Below are 27,988 nucleotides of genomic sequence, written 5' to 3' on the forward strand. Positions count from 1 at the left end.
CAGGGAGATGGCAATGTAAAACAGGACCTGGCTTACATCAGTGGGCTTAAATCAGGCCTGCAGGGTAGAAGCTTGTTCTTGATTTTGCTCAGCTGAAACTCCTGTGCTGAATATTTCTGAATATTTGCATTATTATTATATCCAAAACAGATGGGTTAACAGAGAGCCAGTTCTTACAGGGAGGTCAGCAGTAATCACAGTACCATCAGGACTTCCTCACTGTAAAACTCTTGCAACAAATCCCTAAGTCCCCATGAATGCTCATAAACTGTCACAAGCTAATGCTAGGGACAAGTAGCATCAGGACAGAGATACAAATCATATTCTGCAGGACACATAATTTAATGGTCAGAGGAAAATATGATTATGCAGGGCTCAGCTTCCCCATGCATGAGGTTCTAGATACAACATTAAAATTGATCCCAGACATGAAATCTCCTGGACATATTGTGAAATAACAGACTCTGAACCCAGAAAATATAAGACAGTTTTAAAGATGTCAGGTGCCAGCTGGATTTATTCTTGCTGTGCATGGTAGGTTGAGCAGAAAGGAACGTTCTGCATGAAGCAAAACATTCAATAGCCTAAGAAAATAAAATATCCCCAGTGAGCCAGCCATTAGATGTCTGTGGATCCATGAATGATGAGCAATTGGCTTCCCATAACTTTATTTTGGGAAATGTATCTGTGGGAAGAATGTAGACAGATGTTTGGAATAGCCTTTTCTAACTCAGTTTAGACAATTACAGAGTAAAGATTACATACATTCATCTCTTTGCCAAAAAATTGTTTATACTGGCGAACTCAGTATGGCCTCCCATTTTCTTCATATTTTTCTGTGGAGTATTCAGAGGGAAAAAACTTCCCTGTTAGAAAGCAACTTGATGTTTTATGACTGTTGCCTCAGTAGAAGCACTTACTTAGAGTAGGGTGACCTGAAAATGTTTGGGCATCATTAACAAATTGACACTGTCACCACTGACTCCACAAATAAAGATATTGCACAGCACAATTTCTGTGCTCTAAGAGCATTTTAATGTCTTGTGCTGCAATGAGCTCATCCCATGAAACAAGCTTGAACTGGAGTTTGAAAAGTAACAGGGAACATCTGGAGGAGCAATGAGAAAAGTCTCCAGAAGGTACAAGCAGACAGAGTTCAGTTTTAGGAGAGGGAAAATGCACATGGACCATCCAAGATCACAGAGTTTGAAAGCATCCTAAAACTGTACAGTGCAAGATATCAATCAGAAGCTGGGTAGCAAAACCAGCATCAGTTCCAGCTCCAGACAAGAGCATTCTGCTTTGGCAGAGGTTTTACTTTACAAGTGGCTTTGCTCTGCATTTGCTTATCTCCCTTCCAGTCATGCCTTGGAAATCAAAAGGAAGATACCTTTCATACTCTTACCCTCTTGGGGATATTCTTCCATGCTGTGCATAAAAAATAAAGAAAAATTTAAAAGCTCCACTTCTTTGTTTAGTTGTGGTGTTTTTTCCCCATGGCAAGAACAGTCCAGATTTCATTAAGTTCTTCAATATTATCTTGGGGGTTTAAAAATAAAAATATAAATCTGCATTTTCAAGTATCCTGAATTTTCTGTTTGTATTCTAACACAGAGAATTTTGACTTAAAACAACTTTTCATTTTAAAATGTCAATGTTATTAAAATTCTCTAATCTGAAACAATTTGCTTGACCTAATATCTGCTCTTCCCTGGAGTTGCTAAGTAATTGATGAAGTAACGTATCCCTATTTCCCTTGAATAGTAATTTTCCCATCATATCAAGTTTCCACAACTATTTCTCTCTAGCTCTGAACTTCAGAGTTGGTCACTTTATTTTCCAACTATCAAAGTTTCTTCCTCCTTGAAATCCATATTAAGTGCTCTCATTTTTTTGTAATTGTTATAAGTTTATTTAGCTCCAATATGGAAAAGAATCTGGTCTTGGTGAGATATCAATAGATCAATTTATTTCCTGGACTGCAGTCTTGAGTCCTCACTTCAAAGGGTTTATCTGGGAATTTGCAGTCTAGAGCATGGCAAGCAAGATGGTCAGAGACCAAAAGGAGCAGACCCTGAGGGAGCTGGGCTGCTCTCAGTCCACTCTTGCCAGTGGTAGCAGAGGGTAAAACAAGGGGCAGAAGCCCAAAGTATAGCTGGGGAGGTTCTGAACACAATTCCTTTGCTGGCAGAGCCATGCACCACAGGACAGCCCATCAGGAGCTCTGGATTCTCCCTCCCCACTCGGACACGGACAGCTCGCACTCCTGGCAGCCTCTGCCAAACCCACATGTGGAAAATGCCTGCAAACACCTACAAGGCATCTTCCCCAGTTCAGTTCTGCATTGTGCCACCTAAAGTCTCCTCCTGGCTAAGGAAATAAAAACTGATCTATTTGTTAAATGGTGCATATAATGCAGGCAAAAGAATTCTATTATTCAGGACCATCCCATCTCCTATCATAAACCCAGCCAAACAAAAGCTATTTGACAGATTATTATTATTTTATTTGATAGCAGGAAACATACCATAAATCTTTTTTTGTAGCTGGAAGATTTCAAGATAACAGAAGAAAAAAGAAGCTGCTGCTACTGCTACTTTAATGGTCCCTTTGGAACACATGGCATGCATGGCTTCATCCAAAAAACATAGCTGCCATTTAATACAGTGTTGTGTCATTATATCAAAGCCACCTCAAGACTCTCAATGAAAGATGAGCAGTCTTTGCACTGCTACATCCCTGTGGTTAAGTAAAAAACAGATGGAGCCTACTACTTGTCTGAATAAACAGCAGCATTTCCAGATATAGAGCCCCATCATGGAAGGATATTTGTGTCAAGTGTGGCATATTTTGGTAACTGTGGCTCATAGTATGTTATAGATCTGCTAGACAGAGAACACAGATGAAAGACATAGGCCAGCAACATCCTTAGGGCCAATAGGAGGTGCCAGACTTCTGCATGCTTGAGGAGGACCTGAAACTACTCCAGAGTCTGATTGCAGAACGTTATGATCCAGCTTGAAGTGGTGTGTGTTATCTCAGCCTTTGACAGTCAAAATCATGGCAAAAGTCTCTTGCAGCACCTGAAGTGAGCTGGTTCTGGGCGTGCAAAAGGATCAGTAAAGCAGCATTTGTACATTTGAAGCAAAGGCATCCACAGCACAGTGGATTGTCCCCTGGTCTGGGTGAGGTCTGGCCATACTTCTGTGAGGAAAGCAGCTTCTCTTCACAGAATCATGGAATCCAAATGTGCAACCACACTTTAACTAGTGCCCGTGGCTCTTGCTAGAAAACCAAATCAGGAAAGCAGCAAAACACAGAGTGGAGAGGGATATCATTAGATTTTATCTCACACCAAGCAGGGGAAAGGAGTAATGGCAAGAGTGCAATTCTAAGCACCAGCAATGACCTACCCCATCCACATGATTGCTTTGTTGAGCTTGCAAGGACAAGACTTGCACCTTGGTCTCCACAGCTCAGCTCAGCTTATGATACTTTCACATTTGTATTGTGAAAAATTCAGCTGATATCCCCCATCTGAGTTCCTTTCAGAAAAAACAGATTAAATTCCAAAGATAAAATGGAATAGCATTTAAGTTAAAGAAGGGAAACATAACTTGAAGATGCATCCAGACAGCAAGAGGTTTGACTGATGCTCTGAACAAGCACCAGGCATTGGAAATCCCTGAAAACAGAACTGTGGCAGTACAGCCCAAGGGCAGGGATGAGGCTGAAGAACAGGCATGGACTGTAGAGGGAAACAAGACCACTAAACATCCCCAAAGCCCTCCAAACCATTTCCAGAACAGTCAAGAAGAACAGACTGACTGTTCATGCTACATAATTTCCATAGAAAATGAGGAACTTCTCTCCAGGGCAAGGTAGATTTATCAATAAAACAGCACCCCAGAAAGCCCTGGTGTGTGTGCCCCCCAGGAACCTGGGCACACTGTCAGATGGATCACCAGGACTGGTGATGTCTTTCTTCCCCCCTCTTTTCCTTTTTCTCTCCTCTCCTTTAATCCAATCCATCTCTCTCTCTTTTTTCCATCACCCTATCCCTTTACCCAAACCCCACTGCCATGTGCTTACACTAGGAGAACAGGGACTAACTTACACCAATTTCTGTGCAAAGTGAGTAATTTACAAATAAAACTTTGTCAACTTGCACGGACCCTTTGACTTTTGTTCATTGTTTTCCAACATGAACACCTGAGAGTCTTGGGTGCTCCCCTTTCTTTGAAGGGTGGGCACCATGTAAGTCCCTTCTGCCTCTTTCAAAATCCCAGACAGCATTCCCATGACATTTCTCTATACACAGTGTGAAATGATTCATTAGGACATACATCTAAACAATCTTCAGTTCAGAGATCTGAAAGAAAGTATAAAACTATACAGAGCACAGAACAGATGCTGCTTTAAATCACATCCTTGAGGAACTGAAGCAGAGAATTCCCAGGGGAGACATTATCTTCCTAATCTGTTTTCTTCCTAAAGCTGGTATCAAGCTTATATCTTTATCACAGGGTACCAGTGTCAAACAACTGCCTCTTAAAATCCCCCTGACAGATTTAATTATGTATTTTGTCACTGTGCTTTAGAATGTGCAGAAAAGGCTCTCCAAAGACAACTGAAGTGCTTTGCAGCAGTGACACCTGATGCCTGAAAAGAGGAGCAAGCAGCAGAATGCTAACACAAGCCTTCTGAACATTTTTTCTTCTGACTTGAAAAGCAAAAATCTACAAAACAACAACACACACACATGCAAAAATAGATTTAAGAGTTTTAAATAAAGACAGTAAATTCAGTATAAATGTGGCTGCAAGGGCTGCACGAGATCAAATGTACAGAAGACCATGGCTGGAAGAGAATCTGTGCCCATGCACAGCAGGTAGGCAGCAAGCCAGACACTGGGTGGTCCATAAGCTAGAGAAATGATGAATGGCTGTAAGCTCATTTTAGAAGTTAAACTGAGATCAGCACAAACAACCTTGCCAATTTTATGGTGAGATCATTTAGCAGGAGCACAGTGATTAGCTAGAGGCCTGCTTTTCCCAAGCTTTGCTGAGCTTATCTGCCTAAATCCCTGGAACAAGCCCAGCCCATCTGAAGAAATTTACTAGCTCAACATGTGGAGCAGAGACATCATGTGCCAAAACATGCTCACAATGACCCTTCCCAATGATGATATCAAAGAGCATTAGGCCTAAAGCTATGAGGATGGAAAGGAACACTAAAGAAATCTGTAATTTAACTTTTCTAGATGGTAGTTGAGACACTGAAGTAAATTGGAGCACAGGTTTTGTAAGCAGAAAGGAGGAGACTGTAAATTTCAGATGTGTACTTAATGTACACATCACCAGATGTACCAGGTCCAGGACAGCCCTGTGCTCAGTTTTTTATGATCTGTTACAAGTGACAAGCCTGCACAGGTAGTTTGCAGTCTACCAAAACAGACAATGTCAGAAAGAAGCATCATCTTTATTAGAAATCTAGGAAAAGAATATCTAGTGATATTCTTACCCAGCTGCTCAGCTCAGTCTCAGTGGTGGTCAGGTGTGAAATGCTGCACAGTACCAGAATTAAGAGGTCTGCAAAAATTCAGCCCACAGACTAAATGCCATCTAGAATTAAACTTATCCCTTAAAGCTGGCACCAATCTGGGACAGATGAGTTCTTCATACCAGATTTTAACCAATCTGGGGATCATGCTAGAAATCAACATCAGCACTGCATTTCCAAGAAAGCATCTAATAACACATGTAAAAACATGAATTGTTTATATATATTATAATTTTCCTAATGTTGTCATAAACTTCATGTAAGCTACAAGTCCAACCACAAGCAAACCAACCCCCACTTTTTCTTTAAGAAAAGAAAAGAAAATTTGCTTTCAAGATGAGCCCATCAGGAGGGAAAAGTTTTGAGGCACACAGTCATTTGAGGGTCAATTTATCCCATTAACCATAGAAAATAAACATTTTTCTTCTCTGTGAATGTAGAAGCTACTAATTTTTTCCACATCCAAGAGGATATCTGACCAGATTTTCCCCAGAAAAGGCAAGAATTCACTAGAGCAGGTTACTCAGAGCCCCATCCAGCCTGGCCTTGAGCACTTCACAGACAGTGCACCCAAAACCTTTCTGGGAAACTGTGTCAATGCCTTACTACCCTCACATTAAAGGATTTCTTCCTAATATCTAAAATAAATGTCTTCTCTTCTGATTAAAACTGTTCTCCCTTGTCCTGTCACTATCTGCCCATGTAAAAAGTCTTTTTTTTTTGAGTAATGGAAGGCCACAATGACTCCACCCTGAAGCTTTCTCTTTTCCAGGCTGAACAACCCAAAATCTTTCAGCTGGAGAGACAGAGCTGGAGAGAGGAGGAGGAAGGGAGGAAATCAGTTTTGACTGGGACCTGGAGATGTCCATGCAGTAAGGCATAGTTATAAATAAGGCTACAAAAGAGAAGTTCTTTTTCTAATGTAGACCACAGAGCTACATGGTTATTGCACATGGATGCATCTTGTTCACTTCTCACAGTCACTGCAAAGGATAAATGACAGGCTAAAATATCAATGCCTTAGAAGAATATTTATATTTATGCTAATAAAAGTCAGATAATTTGAATAGACAAAGTTCCCTATGAAAATATCAGTATGGAGAGGGAGAGGCAGGAAACCCAGAGCTGCTACAAGGGCTACAACCCCAGGGCTGTGCTGGTGCTGCACCTGGGAAGAACAAATCTCTATCCACTCACCCTTAGAAATAGCCTTTTTCAGCCTTTAGCATATGAATTTTTCTGAATATGGCTTTCAGATGTGTCAGGAAGAGTTCAGATATGGTGGAACACCACAGTTGAGCACCTTCCAGAAATCTACTTTAGAAAAAAACGATTTCTTCATTTTGTTCACATAAGGGGAACAATGATCTGGCAGCCAGCACATTCCTCAGGCTGGATATGTCTGTAGCTCCAGTAGCAGAGAGGTTTCACTCAGGATGGCACAGTCAGACACAGGTGAAGATTTAGTTCTGGTATGAAGAGCTGAAACAACCCTAGAATGTAATTTATCCCAAGCTGAGGTCTACTAGACACTTTCTCATCTCATGCACTAAAAAATTCTCTTTACAGAATTCTGGTACATTGGTTTTTCTGCTGGTGCTCTTGCCAGGGAATTGAAATATTTCAATTACTGTGGATTAAACTTAGAAGATGCAATTATTTCCCCTCCACAAAAACAACATGACAAAGTGGGGATTGTGAAGGACAGAAGTGTTTTCACCAACAGCAAGAGGAAATTCTGTTCCTTTTGAATGAAGAGTTAAGCTGCAGCAGGATATGCAATGTATAAAGATGTGCAAAAAGAAGGAAGGAAAAAAAAGGATGCTCTGGACAGACAAGGTAGGAAATTTCTTTTAAGGAGAGAAACTGGTGATGCTGTAGTAACATAACTGCAAGATCTGAAGGGTTAAACTGTGTGTTTACAGAGCCATCCAGTAGGAAACACAGCTGTATCAACAGGAAGAGGAATCTGGAGTCAGAAGTGCATTTTTAAACGTGTCCTTTCTCAAACCTACCAAGGAGATTAACAGTGGAGATTTAACACAAAAAAAGAAAGTCCTCAAGGGTGCAAACTCTGCATCAACAAAGGACAGAGAGGGGAGAGGGCAGGGAGAGAGCACTTATCTGCAGTGCATCCACTTTCCAGCCCCCAAGAGGACACAAAGCCTATTCAAGGCTCAGGGAAGTCTCCCATGGTGGGAATGTACTGACATGAGCATGACTGACAGGATTTTTGGGTCGAGCTGAGCCAGAAGCAGCCAAAGTGCTGTGGACCAGACCTCTGTGACTGCCCATCTCTCAGCATACACCCCCACATTTTGCCTGGTCTCCAGGCCACTTTTCTCCTCTCTCCCCTGCTCTCCAAGGTTGAATAGCCTGATGAAGGTATAATTTCCATTTTCTATTTCTCGATTCCTTCAGCCAAGCTCCCAGCCCCAGAGAATTGTCCAGCTCTCATGGGTTTCAATATAAAACTCAGACACAAAGTAGAGAAAATTAAAGAGATGTTGGAACATTGGTGTGGATCTGTCTCAGGTTCCTGACCCTACACAGAGCTCCCATTACCTTTCCAAGAAAACAGTTGAATTTTAACTGTAATACAAAAGGATTTTTCTTCCTGTTCCCCCTCTTCCTCCACTCCCCATTTCTGATACAGTTCATCAGAACTCTACAAAAATGGCTGGAAGTGCATTTACATTTTTATCAGAAGGCAAATTTTGTTATATGGCACTTGGAGTGTCCTTCCTACTCAGTCTCTTTTATTAGAAACCACAAACACACAAGCAAGGCAGCCTGTTACAAAGAGACTGATGCAAATTGAGAAGGAACATTTTATTTTTCCAAATACATTCATTTTGCAACCCAATAACTAATAATTTAAAGTCTGCTACAAACTGCATGGTGGCTGGGGGGAGTTTAAGACTGACCTTTAGGGACCAGAGTCTCACCCCCCATGTTCACAGAGCCACAACCATTAACTCCCCAGGTCAGAAGAAAACAGATGCTGCCTGCTTGGTAGTGGCCATGGAGAGAGGATGCCTGGGTTTCACATTCACTCTTCTACATTTTTATCTTATTTTCAATCATTAAGAAGGATCCAGATCCATATCCTGTTTGCTTAGGGGTTTTATTTCAGGTAATTACTCAGCTCAGGGTAAATGGTGATGTATCATTTCAAGCCATAGATTTTAATAGCATCAAATAATCCACACAGATTGACAAAAAAACCCAAAAAAAACCCCAAAAAACAAAAAAGAAACCAACTCCTCTGCCAAAAAAAAAAAAACCCAAAAAAACCAACAAAAAAAACCCAAGCACTGTCTTTCACTTTAATAGCATCAAAGGGAAATAAGATGATCACAACATATTATGAGATTTTTAAAACACCAAAAAGCACTGAGGGTTTCCACTGGCAGAGGCTGAAAATGCAGGGCAACTGCCAGGAGGCAGCAGGTATGTTCATGACATTAAGATCCTTCAGAATGTCTGCTATTCAAATATCTCAGAAAGATTTATTCAATGTTCGTGAGAAGGGAATAAAAGAATGGTTTTGTTCCAGAACAGTGTTTCCTCAGCAGTGAACTGGGGTTCATGTGGAAGTTCCCATCAACAGATGTTCTGAGATTGTCTCTGCATCTCAGGTTTAAGGGAAATCTCTTTTTAATAGTTTGGCTACTTGATAGCATTCTTTAAAGAAAACCTTGAATTCAGATTCAAAATTAACACCTTGATGTTCTCTCAGATTTGTAAAGTTTCCTTACTTTTTCATGGGCAATTTCTCCACATCTGGTCTGTGTTGGTCTGGATTTCCACAGGGCTCACATTTAAAATTCAACAGACCTGGCACAGGAAAGTTCCTTCTCTTAGCTGCTAGTTCATGGCCAGGAAAAGAATTCTTTCCCTTTCTGAAAATCAGCAGCACTTGGCTGAGAATACTTGGCATGCAAGGCTTGGGCAAAGCTGGCTCAGCCCTGGTGTCAGCTCACAGGATCATTGCACTGGGACAGCTCTGAATTAGGTCCTGCTCTACCCACGTCAGGGTGAGGCCACCTGGGGCTGTGGGTGCCCTCAGGTCACAAACTGGGTTTGTCTGCCTGGGCAGCCCCACACTGTGCCCTGCTGCTGGCAGGACACCCCACGGGGCTCTCAGCCACTTCTGCAGCTGAGCAGAGCAGCAGGGGTGAGAAGCCAGCAGGGAGACCCAGCCAAGGGGAGCTTGGAGAGAAGATCACCTGGATGAGTCTCCATGTGAGGACTGGGAGATGGGCTGAGCCAAACAATTTTTCTAAGGGGTATTTTTTCTTTTTACTGAGAACTGCCCTGGAGGATCAGCAGAGTGATGGCTATGGACAGCATCTTGTCCCACGTGCTGTGAAGGAGAAGGAAGTGGTGATGAGTCCCTGAACAGGGAGAACAGGCTGTGCCTGAAGATCTGGCCTGGAAACAGCAAAAAGAGCAAATCTGAGCAGGGGGAATGAGGGGGCTTGGAAGAAGTCAGAGCCAGCTCTTGAGCCAGCTTGGGCTTTCCACTGCAGACTTTATTCCAGAAATCCTTGAAGCTCAGATCCTCTTTTAATGCACAACAGAAAGCCCCAAAAAACAGCTGTACCTTCCCTACCCCCTATCAAAAGCTGACACATTGCAAATGTGGAAGAAAGAAAATAGAGAGAGGCCTTGACTTTTACAAGACTTTGGGGGCAAAATCGTAGCTTTTGAATTAAATACAGTGGAAACTACAAGTAAGGAAAAGAGAACACTTCCTGGCACAAATTCACTAAGAAAAAAAAAAAAAAAGAAAATGAGTGAAATTATAAATATAGAAAGAGGATTAATTGAGCTGGAGAAGTAATCCCATGGATCCCAAGGACAGTAGAAACAGAATTGAAATTCAGATCTTTGGTAAAAAAAGATACCAGAGAATGAACCTAAAAATATGGTGCAGGAATTAAATATGAGGGCTGATATAATTAAAGGTATCAGCTCTCTTGGAATGCACACATATCACATGCACAAGCAAGAAGAGTGTGTCACATTCTGTTTCTAGGAGGGATTACTCGTGGTGGAAAGAAGCAACTTTCATGAAGGTGATATTATTAAATGATCCTGTTTTAATCTGGGGCCCCAGAGGTGAAGTGACTGTCCCAAAGGCAGACATTATATTTGTGGCAGAGCCAGAAATAGCAGTTATATTTCTTGTTCCTACACTGTAACCATACATGATCCCTTCCTTTACACACAGCTAATAAGCTAAGTCACTGAGTTCTTGCTGGATGGAGAGAAGAAATCATTGCACTGAGCTGCCTCTCAGGTGCTGTCAGCTCAGCAGAGCCAGTTTCTTAGTGTGGCTTTCAACCCTCCCATTCACCTGATCCTGCAAAAGGGCAGGACCCTTCCACCTCCCTAACACCTTCAAATCCCACACATCAGTGGTGATCAGCAGTTTATGGCTTGGTGGATCTGTGCAAAGTGATGAAATGGGTCTTTCACACGATTCCCTCTTGCTTGCAGGCAGCTCTGACACTGCTGGGGTCCAGGGCTAAACCAAGCAGGTGACAAAATCCCTGTTTGTGATCCAGAGACCTGCTGACACTATGAATGGCATAACACACAAAGAACAAAACAAAACAAAATAGAACTTTGCTCAGGCCAGGGTATTGCTGCCACTTCCCCATCCCAAGCAATGCCAGCCTGGAAAGCGGCAGGATCGCAGCCCTGAAAGAGTTAACGCTGCTGCTTCCACCGACAGAGGAGACACCAGCTGTGTGGTTCGGAGGATAAAGATGAGCTGCTAACGATGTGGTTGCTGACATTTTGGTGTCCACAGCCCCGACACGCGAGGGCAGTGTTGGTGCACGAATGATGCTCCCGCAGCCCTGCACTGGCTCTGCTGCTCCCGAGCATCCCCCTGCTCCAGGGACACCACTGCACCAGAAAACCACATTGGAGAGGCGTGTGGGGAGGGGGCAGGAGGTGCTGAGCCAGGATATTTATACCCTGTCAGCTCCCACTGCAGAGACAGCTTTCCTGAGGAAATTTCCCTTGTATGTTGGAGGGTGAACAATGAAACCACCATCAACCCCTTTATAGTCATATAGTCACATGGCAGTGAAACAAATCCAGTTATTTAATAATTGCTCTTGTAACATTGTAAAATGTTACAGTAATCGAGGGTGCAGATGGTTTAAAGGAGTCTCAACTCTGCTGCTGTAGTATCCATTTACTCCTCTAATCAAATACTCCAGCCTCCCAGATGACAATCTGGCAAGCATTTCAATATAGCTGGGACAGGGAGAGACAGTGAAAAATATGGCACAAAATCTCCTCAAGTGCAAGCAGACTCTGTATGATATGTATGGAAAAACTGACACAAACCAAAGGGAGTAGGGAGGAGTATATTCCTATATACACTATATATATATATATATATACACATACACATACACACATGTAAACCACACAGAATTAAGCATATCATCTTTAAAAGCACAAACATCTTATTTGAGCCTGAAACTAGGCATATAATACATTGTTCCACCACAAACCCAGGAGCTCACCCACACCCAGGCAGCTTTGGTGGGCAAGGAATTCACCAGCCTTCCTAGGCAGGATCACACCACCTCTGTGGGGGACCTCAGTGCTCTGAGCAAAACAGGTTCTGATGCAAAATCTGGAAAGGTAAGTCAAGCAGCCTCCAGAATTCCACTGCCTATGACCCCTTTGTCAGGCTCACAGACTGCTGTGCCTCACAGAAATGCTCAAATAAATGTAATTTTAAAAATGTGCCCTTGGGACTCTACTAGAGCAGTGAAAATTAATAGTGAACAGTCTCCATAAATGAACTGCAGTGTTAAATAGCAGAGATGTCATTTTATATTTAACTACTAGGGTCAAATGTGGAAATAAAACTCAGAGAAAGGAGACAAATGAATTTGTCCTCATTCTCTTACATCAATGTTTATCAGCCCACACACAGATGCTGTGGGTCTGATCCAGTCCTGTAAGTCCAAGATCCAGCAGGAAATATTGCCAGCAGTACTTATCAATAAATCACCTGCTGAATGGCCAAACTAGTTAATAAAATGTGGATATTTTCCTAATTATTGTTTTCCATCCTTTTTTTCCCCCCTCATTAAAATGTAACCATAGAGTTTTATAGTGTAATCCACTTGCAGATTCTTAGCACTGGCTGCAGATTTTGTGGTTTGGTGCTTCCTTGCTAAACAGCTAAAATGACCCAGCTGTTAGTCTAAACCCAGGGAACTGGTAGCCTGGGGGCAGCCAGGAACATGTGCCAGCCATTCAGAGGAGAACTTAATTCTCCCTGCATGGATTTCTGTGTCTTTGCCTCCTGATCAGCCAGATCCAGAGAGTTCCCTGTGTCACAGCTGATTCAAGTTGGTGATCATGTGAGCTATAGCCTGCTTGGTCATCACACACACACACTGGTGGACTTGAAAAAAACGTAAAGGATTTGCAAGTCCAAAAAACCTCAGATAGAGAGTGACCCTGTGTACCCACAGCTGAGAGAATGCCAAGGACACATCAGGCATGGCAGTGATAATGGCACAGGGCTGTAGAGCTCAGCCAGGAGATGCTGTAGGATTGCCATGGCACTTTTTGTGAAGTTCCCAGTCTCTCTGCAGAGCCCTGGTATATTATTCTTCACCCAGTGCAAGAAGGCTGATCCCTACATGGCTAAAACAAATTCACCAGAGTCATTGCTTTGGGTGATGAGTGTTGTCCCCAAAAGGCATCAAAATATATTTCATTAAAGCCGTGCTCTGTTTTTTGCTCCATATTCTTCTTTTTACAGGCCAAGGATATGTGTGTGGAGAAGAGGAAACTTCAGCAAGAGAAAAAAAACCCAAAACAATCCCCTACCCATCCTGCCATCATTTGTAACTCAAAAAGCTTCAGTAAGAAAACAACAAAAAGAAAAGCCTGATCGCAGTGTGGAAAACTGGTGGAGCATGGAAAGAATCAAAACTTTTAAGCCACTCAGAAATTAAAGTGTGAGTTGCAGAAATGTTTAATGATAGTCTGTGAGTCATTCAGAGCAATTTTGGTCAAAGCTGTGAAGCCTGTGTGGGCTGCACTGTTCCTGATGGCAATAGCTAATTTTCTGTCAGGTACTGTACAGAATTATGAAGGTGGTTACCACTCCTGACTTTACTGTGTTCTTTTCCTTATATCCAGATACTGCAAGGGTGCAAGGGGTAATGGTTTTAAACTGCAGGAGGGTCAATTTGGATTATACATAAGGAAGATTTTTGAAAGGTGGTTGAACACTGGCACTGGTTGCCCAGAAAGGTGGTGGATGCTCCTTCCCTGAAACACTGCAGGTCAGGCTGGAGAGCTCTGAGCAACTTGAGTTGAAGATGTCCCTGCTCATTGCAGCAGAGTTGGACAGTATACCATTAAAAGTCCTGTCCAATCCAAATCATTCTATAATTTTATGACTACACATGATATTTACATATTTCTGAATCTAACGTAAATACTGAGTAAAGCTACACAGTTGCATGTTAGAGATGTAATAATAAAACCAATCCATTAAATCTACCTGGATGCCTTTCACTGGAGATTATTTCAATATGTTTGGAAGGGAAAGGACAAGTTTACTTTGAGTAGGAGGAATTTGTTCCAGCTCTAAGCAAAAGGTATAAAAGCAGCCAAACACCACAGGTATTGTGAGTTCTGTATATCTGAGTGTCAATGAAATGCTGGACCAAGAGATCTTGTTGCACCTTCCCATCACCAAGCATGAGAATTTTTTTCTAGAAAATTCTGTGAATTTGCAAGGCAAGCTCATAGGATAAGGTCCTTTTTCAGTGCTGGAATTGCTCCATGACAGCAAAGACTTAACTGTGCAGGTGTCCAGTAACATCAGCATCCAGGTGACTCATAACCCTCTGGATGAGCCCACAATTATTTCTGCAAATACCTCTCAGGTTTCCTTTTGGACTCATTGCACACCATCCTGGATTTCATGAAACTTGGCCTTCCAACTTGCTCATCTCTCATTTGCTTTATAGGTTAAGTGGAATGACAGACCCAGACTAATAAAACAGAAGAACAACGTGGGAGCTATTGAGAAAGAGAAGAGGAACTGAGATGACCACACAGTCCTGGAATGCATTACCAACCAAAGTATTAGAAATTCATTATTTGAGTTGTGCCACAAAGCTCAGCTTAAGTGTTATCTTCTTGCACAGCTGTTTCAGCTTGAAGGCTCTGCTTTCCTTCCCCAACCATGAGAATATTTACTTGTGGGACAGAGCCAGTGGTTGGCACTCACAGAGGTAAAAATGCCTTTTCTCCGTTTTATTTTCCAGCACCTAGCCCAGATGCAAGGATTACAAAGCCCAGCAGCAGTCTATGAGAAGATACAAGGGATTGAAAGACTCCAGAAGCTTCACCCAGGATGCCAGAGCACACATAATGTTTCAGTATGGATCCAATAAATAACAGAGCACCAGCAGAGGCACATCCCAAAGCTGAGAGACCACCAGGCTGTAGGAGAACCCATGATCCTCACCCATTGCTAGGAAACTCAGAGAATACCTGCACAGAGCTGCTAAAGCAGCAGGCAGTCCCTTGACCCTTCTTCCTGATCTGTAAAAATCAGATCTGTGATCTCCTGCCAGCCTGCAGCAATGGGAAGCCAAAGATGATTCACCCCAGGATGCAGCAAACCCTGGTGGCACAACATGTGGAGAGGGAGTGATGGGGAAATTGGGTGCTGCAAGATCTGTCCAACCTGGTGGGCATCAGAACAAAGAAAGGAAATAAAGAGGTAGAATGTCTTTGGGCCTATCAACTACCAGTCAATGTTTCTACTCAACAGAAAGGGAAAATTGTGCTTTTAAAATGAGGACTGTAAGAATGAGGATGCTTGAACTATATCATGTGAAAGCAAAGGAGGAAGCAGGAGGAACAACTTAATCCAGGATACCTACCCAAAGCTCCTACTGACAAATCTGAAAGACTGAGTAAAATCTCACCCTGTGCTCTGGCCCACACCATGAGACACTGTCAGGTTCAATATTCAAATGCATCTTCAGCTGAAGCTGTGGGTGTCCAGCTTTTTGCCAGGCCACAGCTGCCAAGGTTCACACACATGATATTATTTCTTGGGTTTATAAACAGCTTCAATTCCTCTCATGCATGAGAGCCAGGGCTGTCCAGACAGGAATGCTCAAGACCCCTCTGGGACAGTGAGACATCCAAAAAGAGCAGCTCTCAGTAAGCTGAGCCCTGGCAAGATGCTAAAGAAACTCTTAACATCCTAACATGGGAGCCCAGAGCTTCTGAAGAAAGAAGACAAATGTCCCATGTGGGTATAGAGGACTCCTGAAATTTTTGACCATAGCACCTGGGGAAGGCAGGAGAAACTGAACATGCAGGAGTCTTTGAAAGGACAGACACACATAAATCTCACACTTTTGCTAAAATCCATAGCTACCACTTTTAATAATGCCTTCTCCTGGAGAAGCCTCACCTGAGGGCAGTGTGGAATGGGGACAGGACCTGCCCCAGGGGACATAAACAGGCAGTGGCACGGCTGTGAGGAGGGGGAGGAAGCCAATCCCTGTCCACAGATGTTGTGGCTGGTGCTGGAAAAGACACTGGTTCACACTAGCAAAGCAAATTCAGACACACACAGGAGAAATTATGAAAGAAAATGCATCAGGTCCTGCTTTTCTCAGCAGAAACTCTCTGTGTGTATTTCTGTGTGTGTGTACTTGGGAAGCACCTTCATCAGAAGCAGACTTGGGTGTGGGCCTCTGATGCATGTGAAGAACATTCAGTGCTACCTTGAGGATGTTGCCCTAGCAATGACTTCATTCAGCAAGTGGACGTGGAGGGGAGACTGCCAAATGAGAGATCAGCTTTGGGAAGGCCCTTGCACAATTAAACCATACCCATGGGAGCTGTGCCTGCCAGCTCCAAGCCTCAAGATGTTAATTTTCATAGCTGAATCTTCAGCTGCTATAACCAGAGCAATTTTAATTGTCATCTACAATTTATGGAAGTGCAGGATAAGAGCCCTTCTACAGAAAGGTGTGTCCAGTCAATCTCTGGTAACCAGATGTTGTCAAGCAAGAGGGAGTAGTGGGAAGGTTAGAAGGAAAAGGCACAGCAACTTTGAACCTGTGATGCCTGAGATTATCTGTGCATCATTAACCATGGTGCAAACCAGGAGCCTGCTGTTAAGAAGCACTTAACAGGTAAACCCTCCCTGGAGAGCTATGGCATTTTTGCAGGGAAGAATAAAGTTGTCACTTTTTCTCTTCTTTGTGTTTTTGTTTTGCTTTGTTTTGTTTTTTTGTTTATGTTTGGTCAGAATGTGTTTTTTCCTGGAAGAGCCCAAAGAAATTGAATATTTTTTTCCCTGCTATCGTCTCCAAATATTTTAAAGATTAAATTCTTGGCTTTATATCTGTAAGATAAATCTCATAAAAGAAGGAAAAAGAACACATTGTGGTTCTTAACACATAGCCTGAGGCAGCCCTGAGCCTGGATCATTATCAGTTACTATGTAGTGAAATAGGTGTCCACAAAGGAGATGGTGCCAAATAAAACCAAATTTGAGTATCTCCCTCCTCCTTCCTACCCATCAAAGCCAAAAGCATTGTGTTTGTGTACGATGACTAGCATCACATCAGATTAATCAATCTACTAGTAGATGTGATGAACAACTTGATTCTTTGCTTTCTTTCCTATTTGAGAAGTCTGTAGGTTTGCATTCACCCTATCATTTTTTATTTTATGTTGTCAGATCCACACACCACCCAGTCCTCCACTTCAAATGTTTTAGAAACCTTCAATGCTCTTTTCCCTTATAAGCTCCTTTACTACTTTTCTACAAAGTGCAGAATAGTTTCTTTAATCATCACCCTGGTTTAGGACATTTTGTCCTTTCTGAATAAGTGGTCTCACACTTCTGAGTCATCAGGACTAGAAACTGAAGATGCTGGCTCAGTTTTAAAGTCCTTGCTGCAAAAATGACTCAGGCACTGAGGAATCTCAGCCTGGTTGAAGGGATTTAGGCTCCCATGGTCTCTGTCCTTATATCTGTGTTAAAAAAAAAAAAAAGTATTTAAAGCAATTGTTTAAAACTTATGCCTAAAATTCCAGCTATGTTCAGTTATTTTTTTGTTCACAAGCCCATCACCTGTGCAGTTTTTCCCTAATGAAAACCCCTGTTGATAAAACTCTTTAAGAACTCAATAACTGCTTGTAGTTTTAAACAGTACTAGGAGATGCAGAACCCAGAGCTGCCTTCTGAAATGCCTTTGAGACCCTCCTATATTATCTTCTCTGCCTTTCTCCCTGGAATAATATCATACCTAACCCACAGGGTCAACTCTCTTCTTTCCCAGTGGAACATCTTTTTCTGTCCAGAATTCTTCCTATACCTTAAGAGTGACAAGTCTCCAGGGAGACCACAGGGCTTTGCACAGCGTGCACAGTGACCTGCCTGCTGCTACCATGGATGTCTGCAGAGTTAGAAAGATCTTTATTACTGTTGTGATTATGCCAGCAAGGACAAAGACTATGGATGGTGAGGTGGGGCAGTGTTGGAGCTTTATCAGGACTCATCTGTTATGACTCTCATGACTTAAATATCTCATGAGCAGGGTGGCCATGCCAGCTAAGTATTCACAATATCCCCAAATAATTGCAATATTCCTTGCTTCTTCATACCCTTAATCAGACCAAACTAAGCCTTCTCTGCTCCCAAGAGTCCTTTAAACACCAAAAAGGTTAATACTCCCTCCCAGATGCCCTTCCCACCCTCTCTCCCTGATGTGCTGTACACCTTTTTCACCCCTTTTTCCCCACTCCCTTGTATATGACAAACAGAAACCTGTTTTTCATCAGCCTACCAATCCCCATCACATCCCAGTTCAGGAAGGCAGAGGGCTCAGGGAGCCAGTTCATTACTGGGGTGAAATTATCCCCACTCAGAGGTTTCTAAGCACAGCTTAGTTCCAACCCCATGGGTGTGTTCAGGAGGTGACAGTGGCCCTGAATGCTCAAGGAGCTTCACCTGCTCTGCTCAATGGAGAGCCTGAGCTGGAACGCTTGAGACCCAGGAGACTTTTAGGCTATTTTATACTATTTTGAACTCTTTTTAGACACTCTTTAGACCAAACATGCTGCAAGCCATTTCTGGATTGCACTCACTTGCCTATCCCCTCAGCAAGAGCATGTGCCTGCATGCACTCACACAGATTTTCATGCCACAGCAGGTTCTTTACAAAAATCTTTGATACCAAGGGAACCCAACACAGCCACTGCACAATTTACAAGGTTTGCACAGGTCTCCTCTAGTGACAGTGTTTGAGGGGTGGGGGGCACCTCCCTCTGTTTGATTTCCTTGTTGAACAAAAATCAACTGTGGTAAGAACCAACTTCCCTCAGGAGCACGAGAGGTGCAGTTTGTTTGTTTGTTGTCAGTTTTGTGGTGTGTTTTATTTTACAGAAGAGGCCCTGTTACCAGCATCCACGTTTATCTCTGTGCCATCCGGGGTCACACAGGTGTGCCTGGGGTGCTGCACCACGCTGCTGCTTTCCTGGTTTAAAGTGTATCACAAAACACGAGCCAGCCCTGATGCGAGCAGCCCTGCCATGCAAAACCCCCTGTGCACAGCAGCTGATGTCACCCTGCCCGAGCACAGGGATGTCACCCAGCCCGAGCACAGGGATGTCACCCCGCCCCGAGCACAGGGATATCACCCCGCCCCGAGCACAGGGATGTCACCCAGCCCCGAGCACAGGGACGTCACCCCGCCCCGAGCACAGGGATGTCACCCAGCCCCGAGCACAGGGATGTCACCCAGCCCCGAGCACAGGGGTGTCACCCTGCTCTGACCACAGGGGTGTCACCCCGCCCCGAGCACAGGGATGTCACCCAGCCCCGAGCACAGGGATGTCACCCAGCCCGAGCACAGGGATGTCACCCTGCTCCGACCACAGGGGTGTCACCCAGCCCCGAGCACAGGGATGTCACCCCGCTCCGAGCACAGGGATGTCACCCTGCTCTGACCACAGGAATGTCACCCCGCCCCGAGCACAGGGATGTCACCCCGCTCCGAGCACAGGGATGTCACCCAGCCCCGAGCACAGGGATGTCACCCCGCTCCGAGCACAGGGATGTCACCGTGCCCCGAGCACAGGGATGTCACCCAGCCCGAGCACAGGGATGTCACCCAGCCCCGAGCACAGGGATGTCACCCTGCCCCGAGCACAGGGATGTCACCCCGCCCCGAGCACAGGGATGTCACCCAGCCCCGAGCACAGGGGTGTCACCCCGCCCCGAGCACAGGGATGTCACCCTGCCCCGAGCACAGGGATGCTCAGACACGGCTTACACGTGTCTGGCTCCGGGAACATCCCCACTACAGCTGGGCAGCCCAAACGGGTCACTGACATCTCCCAGGGTCCCCAGGGATCCCTGAGCCCCGAGAGCAGCGCTGGCTCCGGGATGGGGACAGGAGACAGCTCATCCTCCCTCAGGGATGGGGACAGGGGACACGGGACCGCTCATCCTCCCTCAGGGATGGGGACAGGGGACACGGGACCGCTCATCCTCCCTCAGGGATGGGGACAGGGGACACGGGACCGCTCATCCTCACTCAGAGATGGGGGACAGAGGACCGCTCATCCTCCCAGGACAGGCGCTGCTTTTCACCGCCTCCCAGGGCTGCTCTCAGTCCCGCATTCTCCCCCGGGAATTCCACCCAAGCTCCGGCACCTTTGGGGAATCAGCGGCTTCCCCGGACCGGTTTTTCCGAAGGAGAGGGGGAGGAAAGCGGCTGCGAGGAGCAGCAGCTGCGGAGCTCGGGAAGGAGACCGAACCCTGCTCCCCGGCCCGGGGCACAGCGGCTCCACCTGCGGGAGCGCCCGGCGGCACCGCCGGACCCGGCCCGGCCCCGGTTCCGTCACGGCTGCGCCCCCGGTACCGGCACCCCCGGCACCCCGGGAGCTCCTTCCCCTCCACACGGGTCTCCTGCGAGCCCCAGCCTGCTCCTTCAGGCAGCACTGGGGGAGCGCCTCATCCTTCTGCTCCATCGCACAAATATCAGCAATACAAAGAAATAAAAACCCTGCAGTTTTCTGTGCTAATCACCTGGATGCTGAGAAAAGCTCAACTCAGAGACACTTCTGCATCCCTTTCCTTTCTCCTTTCCTTTCCTTTCCTTTCCTTTCCTTTCCTTTCCTTTCCTTTCCTTTCCTTTCCTTTCCTTTCCTTTCCTTTCCTTTCCTTTCCTTTCCTTTCCTTTCCTTTCCTTTCCTTTCCTTTCCCCAGCTCACCTTTCCCTTCCTGCTCTCCCACCTCCCCAGATTTTTCCCGTGCCCACCTTCCACACGCCCCGCACTCCTCCCAGCCCACCCTGCATTAAACCCCCGTGTGTTTGCAGAAGACAGGTCTCCCCGGCAGTTCCCAAACTCACCTGCAAAATGCTGCTTGCTGCTAGAATCCAGGGCAAAAGCCACCTCATCCCTGGAAGCCGGGATTAAATACATTTGATTGAACCCAGATTTAGAGCCGTTTTGAACAAAAACACCACTTTGGGGAATGCAGAGCAATCCTGAACTGGCAACCTAGCCTAGGCACTCTGCCTTTTTCTCTTGGCTCTTTGGGGATTTTATTAAAGACAGATCTGACGTCACAGTGAAGGACAAGCCCTGCATTTTTCCTCGGGAGAAACTTTTCCTGCCTTCACTTCTTCATTTTTGTGTGTGGTGTTGTCCCACCTCCTGCATTTCAGTGCATCGCCGTGAGCCAAAGGGCTCTTAAAGGGAAAGCGGCAGCGCGGGGTCGGGCACGCCGCGATTCCAGCGCAGCTCCGAGAGGCTCAGAGCTCATCCCTCTCACTGCTGGGGGCGTCCAGGCTCTGCAGGGCAGCCAGGACATCAAGACACGTTTGATCTGGCTTTACTGGTTGCAATCAATGGCGTGACACGTATGCAGTTATTCACAGATGTTTGATTTAGTTGATTGTTAAACAGTGACTTCATTTGAAGAGCAAAAGGACATTTGTCCTGCACACCCTGTGGGAAGCAGCCTGACATCTCCTTTGGGACTGTCCTCTTTACAGAGCAGCCCTTTATCACACAATCCCCTGCCATGCCACACATCCCTTCCGTGATTTCAGTGTTTAGGAGTGTGCATCAGTGGGCATGACAAATACTGTCCAGGCACATGGGAGTGCAAACCCCACCCTGAACTCAAACCTCACACCAAACTCTCTGACCACCTCTATCCTGCTAATGTATGCCCTGATTTTAGCTGAGAAATGTCCGATGTACTTTTGTCCTTTTACTTAGGCACAGGTAGAGGTTTTTCTCCAACCATTCTAAATCTGAATTTGAAAGAATTTAAAGTCTCCTTCATCCTTAAACTGAAATAGAATATTATAAGGAAAACGAATGCTAGCAAAGGGAAGGAAAACCTTGTTAAACAGCTTCACAGGTCTTAAATGCAAGAGATTATTCAAGGGTGAAAATAGGTGTCCAGGTAAATTTAAAAGTAGGCAAACCATTCTTCTTGATGTGACAGGCTGGGCAGTGATGGGTGGGTGAACCACTCTGATAGCCAAGCTAGAACTGAGATGTTTCCTTAACTTCTGCTCAGCTTTGGTTACCACCTGGAACTCAGGTGTGCCAGGTTGGGCTGGGATGAGCCACTCCCAGCCCCTCACCCTAAGCAGGGCAACATAAGAAGGACATGGATCTGTTGGAGTGAGTACAGATGATCAGAGGGATAGGGTACCTCTCCTATGAGGAAGGGATGAGAGAGTTGGAGCTGTTCAACCTGGAGAAGGCACCAAGAACACCTTAAAGCATCTTCCAGTACACAGATGAGCTCCAGGAGAGCAGGGAGGGTCCTTTGGCCTTCATGAAGTGACTGGGCAGGGAGAAATATCTCTATGCTGAAAGAGAAATATCTCTATGCTGAATCTTGTAGATTAGATATTATGAAGAAATCCTTTCCTGTGAGAATTGTGAAAGACAAGTTCTCCTGAGAAACTGAATTCCTCATCTCTAGAAGTATTCAAGAACAAGGACCTGAGCAACCTGGTCTAGTGGAAGATGTCTCTGCCACAGAAGGGGAGCTGGAACTAGCTGATCTTTGAAGTCCCTTCCTACCCAAACTATTCTGTAATTCTATCAATCCCTTTGTGCTGTGTGACATGACATGGGCAGTTTAATGGGTTCACGCCAGCTGGACCAGGGAGTTCTGAAAGGATCAGCTTGTTTGTGTGACAGTCTGGACAGACAGCTGCCCTGGGAGATGATTCAAACAGAATTAATGCAAACTGAAGGAAGTTCCACAAGCTATCTTCCTCCTCCAGCACCTTCACCCCTTCCACAGCTCTTCCCCAGAACTCACAACCCTGAAGACCAGGCTCAGAATTTTTCCTGTCCAGGTTCCTCCAGAATTCTGTCTATTTTCCCTCCTCTATATCCTCTCCCTTTTCCTCATTTCCTCCCCTGTTTGTTTATTCCAGCTTTTTCTATTTCAGTATTTCTCCCTCACCCTGCTGTCACCAGCATATCCCTCCTTGTACACTGTTGATATTCTGCTGGGGAATGCAGAACAAACCCTGCTATCTTCTTGTCACCCAGCTGGTGCTCACCTGCATGTGCATCTTACTGAGTGCCAGACTTTGGGGTCCAAACTTGTAATACTTTGTGAAGTGAATGCAGCATTTTGAGAGTTCAATTCCCCTGACCTAGGTGAAATGGCTTTAAAAAAAAAAAAAAAAAGTGAAACTATTTGGGTTAGCATAGGGTAAAAGGCTCAGCTGTAAATCTGATAGCTAATATTTCATATAAACTGTGATTGCTGGCTTGGAGATGGAGCCATGATAGAAGGTCTGGCAAAAATAACTTTCAAAATGAAGGAGGAACAAAAGTTCAAAGTTCCTGTGGTCTCAGACTACAACATCAAGGGAAAGAGCACTTTAGAAATGACATAAAAATGGCATTGTGTTGGCTTGGATTTTTTCCCAAAAAACATTTGGTTATCTCCCTCTCTTTGACTATTTCCTCAGCATATTTCATGGCCTCAGTGAATTCCTCAGCAAATGCTGTGGTCAAGTGTGTGAGCAGGGATGAAGTCATGGAGATGTGGACATCTGGCTGTTTGAAGCTCCACAGCCCACCTCAGCTGGCTGGTGAGAGTTTGCCATGTGATGATAAACCAGAACTGTCTTAGCTTGGATGAGACAGGGCTCAAGGGCTGCAGCCCCAGGGAGGGGTGCTGAGACATGCAGGTGCCTGAGCTGCCTTTCTGATAGTGATTGCTGAGGGCATATGGCACTCTGGGCACTTACAGGTGTGTCTGGGTGTAATGTTGGTCATTAAATCCCAAACTACAGGGATATTTCAGCTCTTATTGAACTCTTTGATAGCAGCAGCCCAAACCTGGGCTTCTATGAGCTCCCAGGTCCCTTGAAGGATGACAATGCTAACTAAAAGAGATCACTGCAATCCTCTTTCACCCTGGCTTGATCCTGGGGAGTCTTGTACTGATCCCAATAGATGAAGGCTCTAAAGGCACTTCTCTGTCTAATTCAAAGACTTCAATTTAAGATCTTTGAATGATGGAAAATCCACTTCATGTTTTGATGAGTTCAGTTACATTCACTATTAAACATTTGTGCCATATTTCAGTCTGAGTTTGCTGGTTTCATCTTTCTGCCAATGTCTGCTTGGCTGATGAGAATTCAGCACCTTCTTCCAACATATAAATATTCAAAAGTTCCATAAATCACTGCTGACTCTTTAGTAAAATAAGGAAGCCACATTGCTTTTAATTCCCAGTGTCAAATTGGGTTTTTTGAGAACTTAAATGTAATAATTTTATTTCTTTTATCTCTTTACCTTTTCGTTTCTATGGACATTATATCTGTGAATGTCACTATCCATCACTCTATCCACAGGGAACAGGAAACAGGCAGCATGTCCCAGCTCAAGCTAGCTCTGATTCTGTCAGGCTAATGCTTTAATATCACTTCTTCCTCAACACATCCCCTATGCCTCTCAGCCACATAAACAGGTTTCTCAATTTGACTTCATTTGCAGCCTTCTTAGAACAAATAAACTGGGAAATAGATTGATTTATTTTATGCTGCTTTATTTGTCTGACACTTTTACTGAAGGCTGTAGCCAGCCAAAGAATACAGGGACTACTAAGAACAGAAAGAGAGCTCAGGAAGCATGGGTGCTGTTTTCTCTTGCAAATACATGGCAGGCATAGCTCCTTGCCTTTAGGTGATTTCCTCTGTAAATAAGTGAGATCAGAGTTTACCTCCAAGTCCAAGGAAAAAGAAAAAGAGCAACTTGGACTTTCCTGACTCATAAAAGGTAAAGGCTAATTCATTAACCTGAGTTTTAAATGAGCCAAACCACTAGCTGTGTGTTTCCTATCAGGGAGCTTTTCCTTCTGCTTTTCTCCATGATGAAGGTGACACCCCTTTGAATCAGCAAAAGGCTGGGATTCAGGAAGCACATACTGGCATGGAAAGGGAGGTGGAGAAGTCAAACTGCACCATCAGTTATTGTTGTTGTTATTATTGACACTTATTAGGTAATAGGAAGGAGAGTTACATCAGCCTGGGCCTTTGAAATATCATAGAAGCTTTACAAACAGGAGTATGAAAACATCTGTTTTAGCTGACTCTGATAACATCAAGCATCTGAACACTCAGCACAGGTGAAGTTCTCATTTCCAGAGTTGCTGCCCTGTGCAGATGAGCCCTGACACCTGAGTGACAGAAGATGCAATACTAGAGGAAGACTCACTCTTTTGCTGTCTAAAGAGTCTTCTCAAAGAGAAGGGAATCACACTGGGGATAGAGAGCCAAACACTCCTTTGCTCCTGTTCAGCCTCGTGTCCCCCTGATGCAGTACCAGGAGCTAAGGTGGCAAATCCAGCACTGAATTCCCTCAGTGCTTTAGAAAATGCCAGATGGAGGGATTTACCTTGGAATGTTACTCAGCCCAGGCTTCCATTGCTGAGTATGTATGCACCATGCTGTGTGCCTTGAACTCCTTGTGCCAGAATCTTTGTGAGGCTGGTCATACACCCAGCTGCTGGACAGAAAACCAGCTGCTCCAGGTAAAGCCTGACTGTCAGCACTCCAGGACCAAGTGTCCTTTCTCCAAAGAGCTGCTGTAAATCAGCTCCACTGATTTAGGTGAGGCAGAAGCCAAGTCTGACAAATGAAACATTCAATATTTAATTCATTCATGCAGCCAAAACAATTTATTCCCACCATTTGAGCAGGACTATTGCCTTTGAGGAGACATGACTGTGGTTTCATTCCCCATAAATAAAGTCAGATTTATTGGGACAGGTTTTCAGCTGGTGTCAATCTGACTCCTTTGATTTCAGCAGTACTAATCTGGCTGACAGCATCTGAGCTGTTCCACTGTGACCAAAAGTGCACATACACCAGTGACAGTAGTTAAGAAACAAGTAATTAAAATACTGTTTTCTCTAGTTTTCCATATAAAATATTATAGAATTTTATATCAATTTTCAAATCTGTGTTACATTAGATTTTCATTTACTGATGACAGCAACATTGTGTTTTCTTCACTGCCCTCAGTAGCAGTGGCCTCACTACTGTGTTCATCTTCATCCATTCTTAAATTCCTGATGGACATTTATGTGGGCAAAACACATATTTGGATGGTTTTTGAACCATTACCAGGCATTTGTAACAACAACAACAATACCCTAGGGTATCCAGTGCTTTTCCTGATAATTGTCTGTCTTAATATCTGCACTCAAACCCTCACCAATTAATTAAAGCTTTCAAATGGAACTTGGAATAAAAATTAATAACAATAATTTTTTAAAAAATCAAACACAAAAGCATCACACAAGTAAGACACAAGACTCTAAAAATAATTAACAACCAAGATGAACAAGCCATAAAGAATGAGAAAACTGCCAGAAATATGATCAAACTCTTAATAATTCCTTCCTGTAGAAAAGTAGTCTTCTGGATATAAATGTTTACATAATATTTACTAACCATTAAAAGAAGCTGGCTTAATAATACATATTGAGTCTGAGCCTCAGCTGGTTTAAGTATGAAGTACTTGGAGTTGCATTGATTTGTGGCATTCATGGGTGCAATGCATTATTCATAAATATTAGTTCAACTACTTGAACAAATGCAGGAAGTGCAGGGGAGGAATTAATCTTTGGGCTTGCCTCCTGCAGATGTTGTTCTTGATGCCCATTAAAAGAGAGGAAAATATATTGGCTAGGAAACTATAAAAGGTTGAAGAATCCTAAAAAACATTGCACCCATTCCTGAAATGGCACAGCTTGCTCCTTTTTAAGGTTTGTCAGCTTCATATCATGGTCTCCTGGACAAGTAATTTTATTACACACTCCAAAAAATGATGTCACCCACTGCAGATAATGTCCACATGCTGACAATTCTGTTCTCTAGATCAGCAACCACAGAACTGCAAAATCATATATTAATCTTGCCCTTTATTTTATCACTACTGTAATATTACTGTAATACTGGAATAGTGCTGCAATATTCTGCAGTCTCTGGGATGGAATTGGCTGTGTGAGGAGGGAAATCTCCTCTGTTCTCCTGGAATTTCTATTCTAGGGAAAACTAGACTCAGATGTGAACTTTTCAGTCACACACTGAGGCTTCCCAGCAGTGTAGATTTGTCTGTGAATTCCCAAGATTGGGTTAGATTGCACATATATTTGATTGGGAAAAAAAACCCCCAACCAAACAAGCCCACGAAATTCCCTTAAATTTACAAGAAGTAAATGAAGTCTATAAAACAGAACCATCTCCTGTCAGAGATGGCCTTGTTTTTTTGTTGGAAAGTAGGTTTGCTCTTCTAGCCCAAGTGTTGTTTTTAAAATATTTTTAATAAATGCAGGCAAATCATATACTGTTTTCTTATTAAAGAAAATAATAATGAAACCTTGTGAGATGTTTGGAAAAGTTATGAATAAATTCTCAAGAGATCAAACCTGTTTGAAACATGAAATATTTGAGGACTAAATATTTTCCCTCCATGGCCCAAATATCCAAATTCTGCATTCTAACTCTGGTAACATTTTATTCAAAGTTTCCTGTGGTATTTGGTTAGTAAACGTTTCCCTTTCAACAGAGCTGCTTTCAGTCTGTGTTTCCTGGGGAAATGGAGCTTATGCAATCACTTTGTACATTTTCATGACTGTCTGTCTGTGTGCCTTTGCAGCAATTTTGAGCCTTTTGGGCAAAACCAAGCCAAATTTTGTCAGAAAGATGAGTATCTCACTGATGATGGCATTCCTGCACTTTGTGAAAGGAGGCACTGGGGCAGATAAGAGAGGCCACTGGAGTATCACACCTCTGGGAAAAGTGAGGTGTTT

At 43.9% G+C, this 27,988-nt stretch overlaps 1 protein-coding gene across 1 annotated transcript in view; it reads right to left on the reverse strand.

Moving 5' to 3' along the window:
• Window positions 1-21,320, reverse strand: part of CCN4 (cellular communication network factor 4) — a 34,826-nt gene extending 13,506 nt beyond the window's left edge. Inside the window, exon 1 of the mRNA XM_056485685.1 lies at window positions 21,027-21,320. Coding sequence (XP_056341660.1) covers window positions 21,027-21,074 — 48 coding nt within the window. The 5' untranslated portion in view covers window positions 21,075-21,320. The remainder of the gene's footprint in view (window positions 1-21,026) is intronic.
• Between the last annotated feature and the right edge of the window lie 6,668 nt (window positions 21,321-27,988).

The sequence above is a fragment of the Oenanthe melanoleuca genome, chromosome 2, assembly GCF_029582105.1.
Source record: "Oenanthe melanoleuca isolate GR-GAL-2019-014 chromosome 2, OMel1.0, whole genome shotgun sequence".
Taxonomy (NCBI): Eukaryota; Metazoa; Chordata; class Aves; order Passeriformes; family Muscicapidae; genus Oenanthe; species Oenanthe melanoleuca.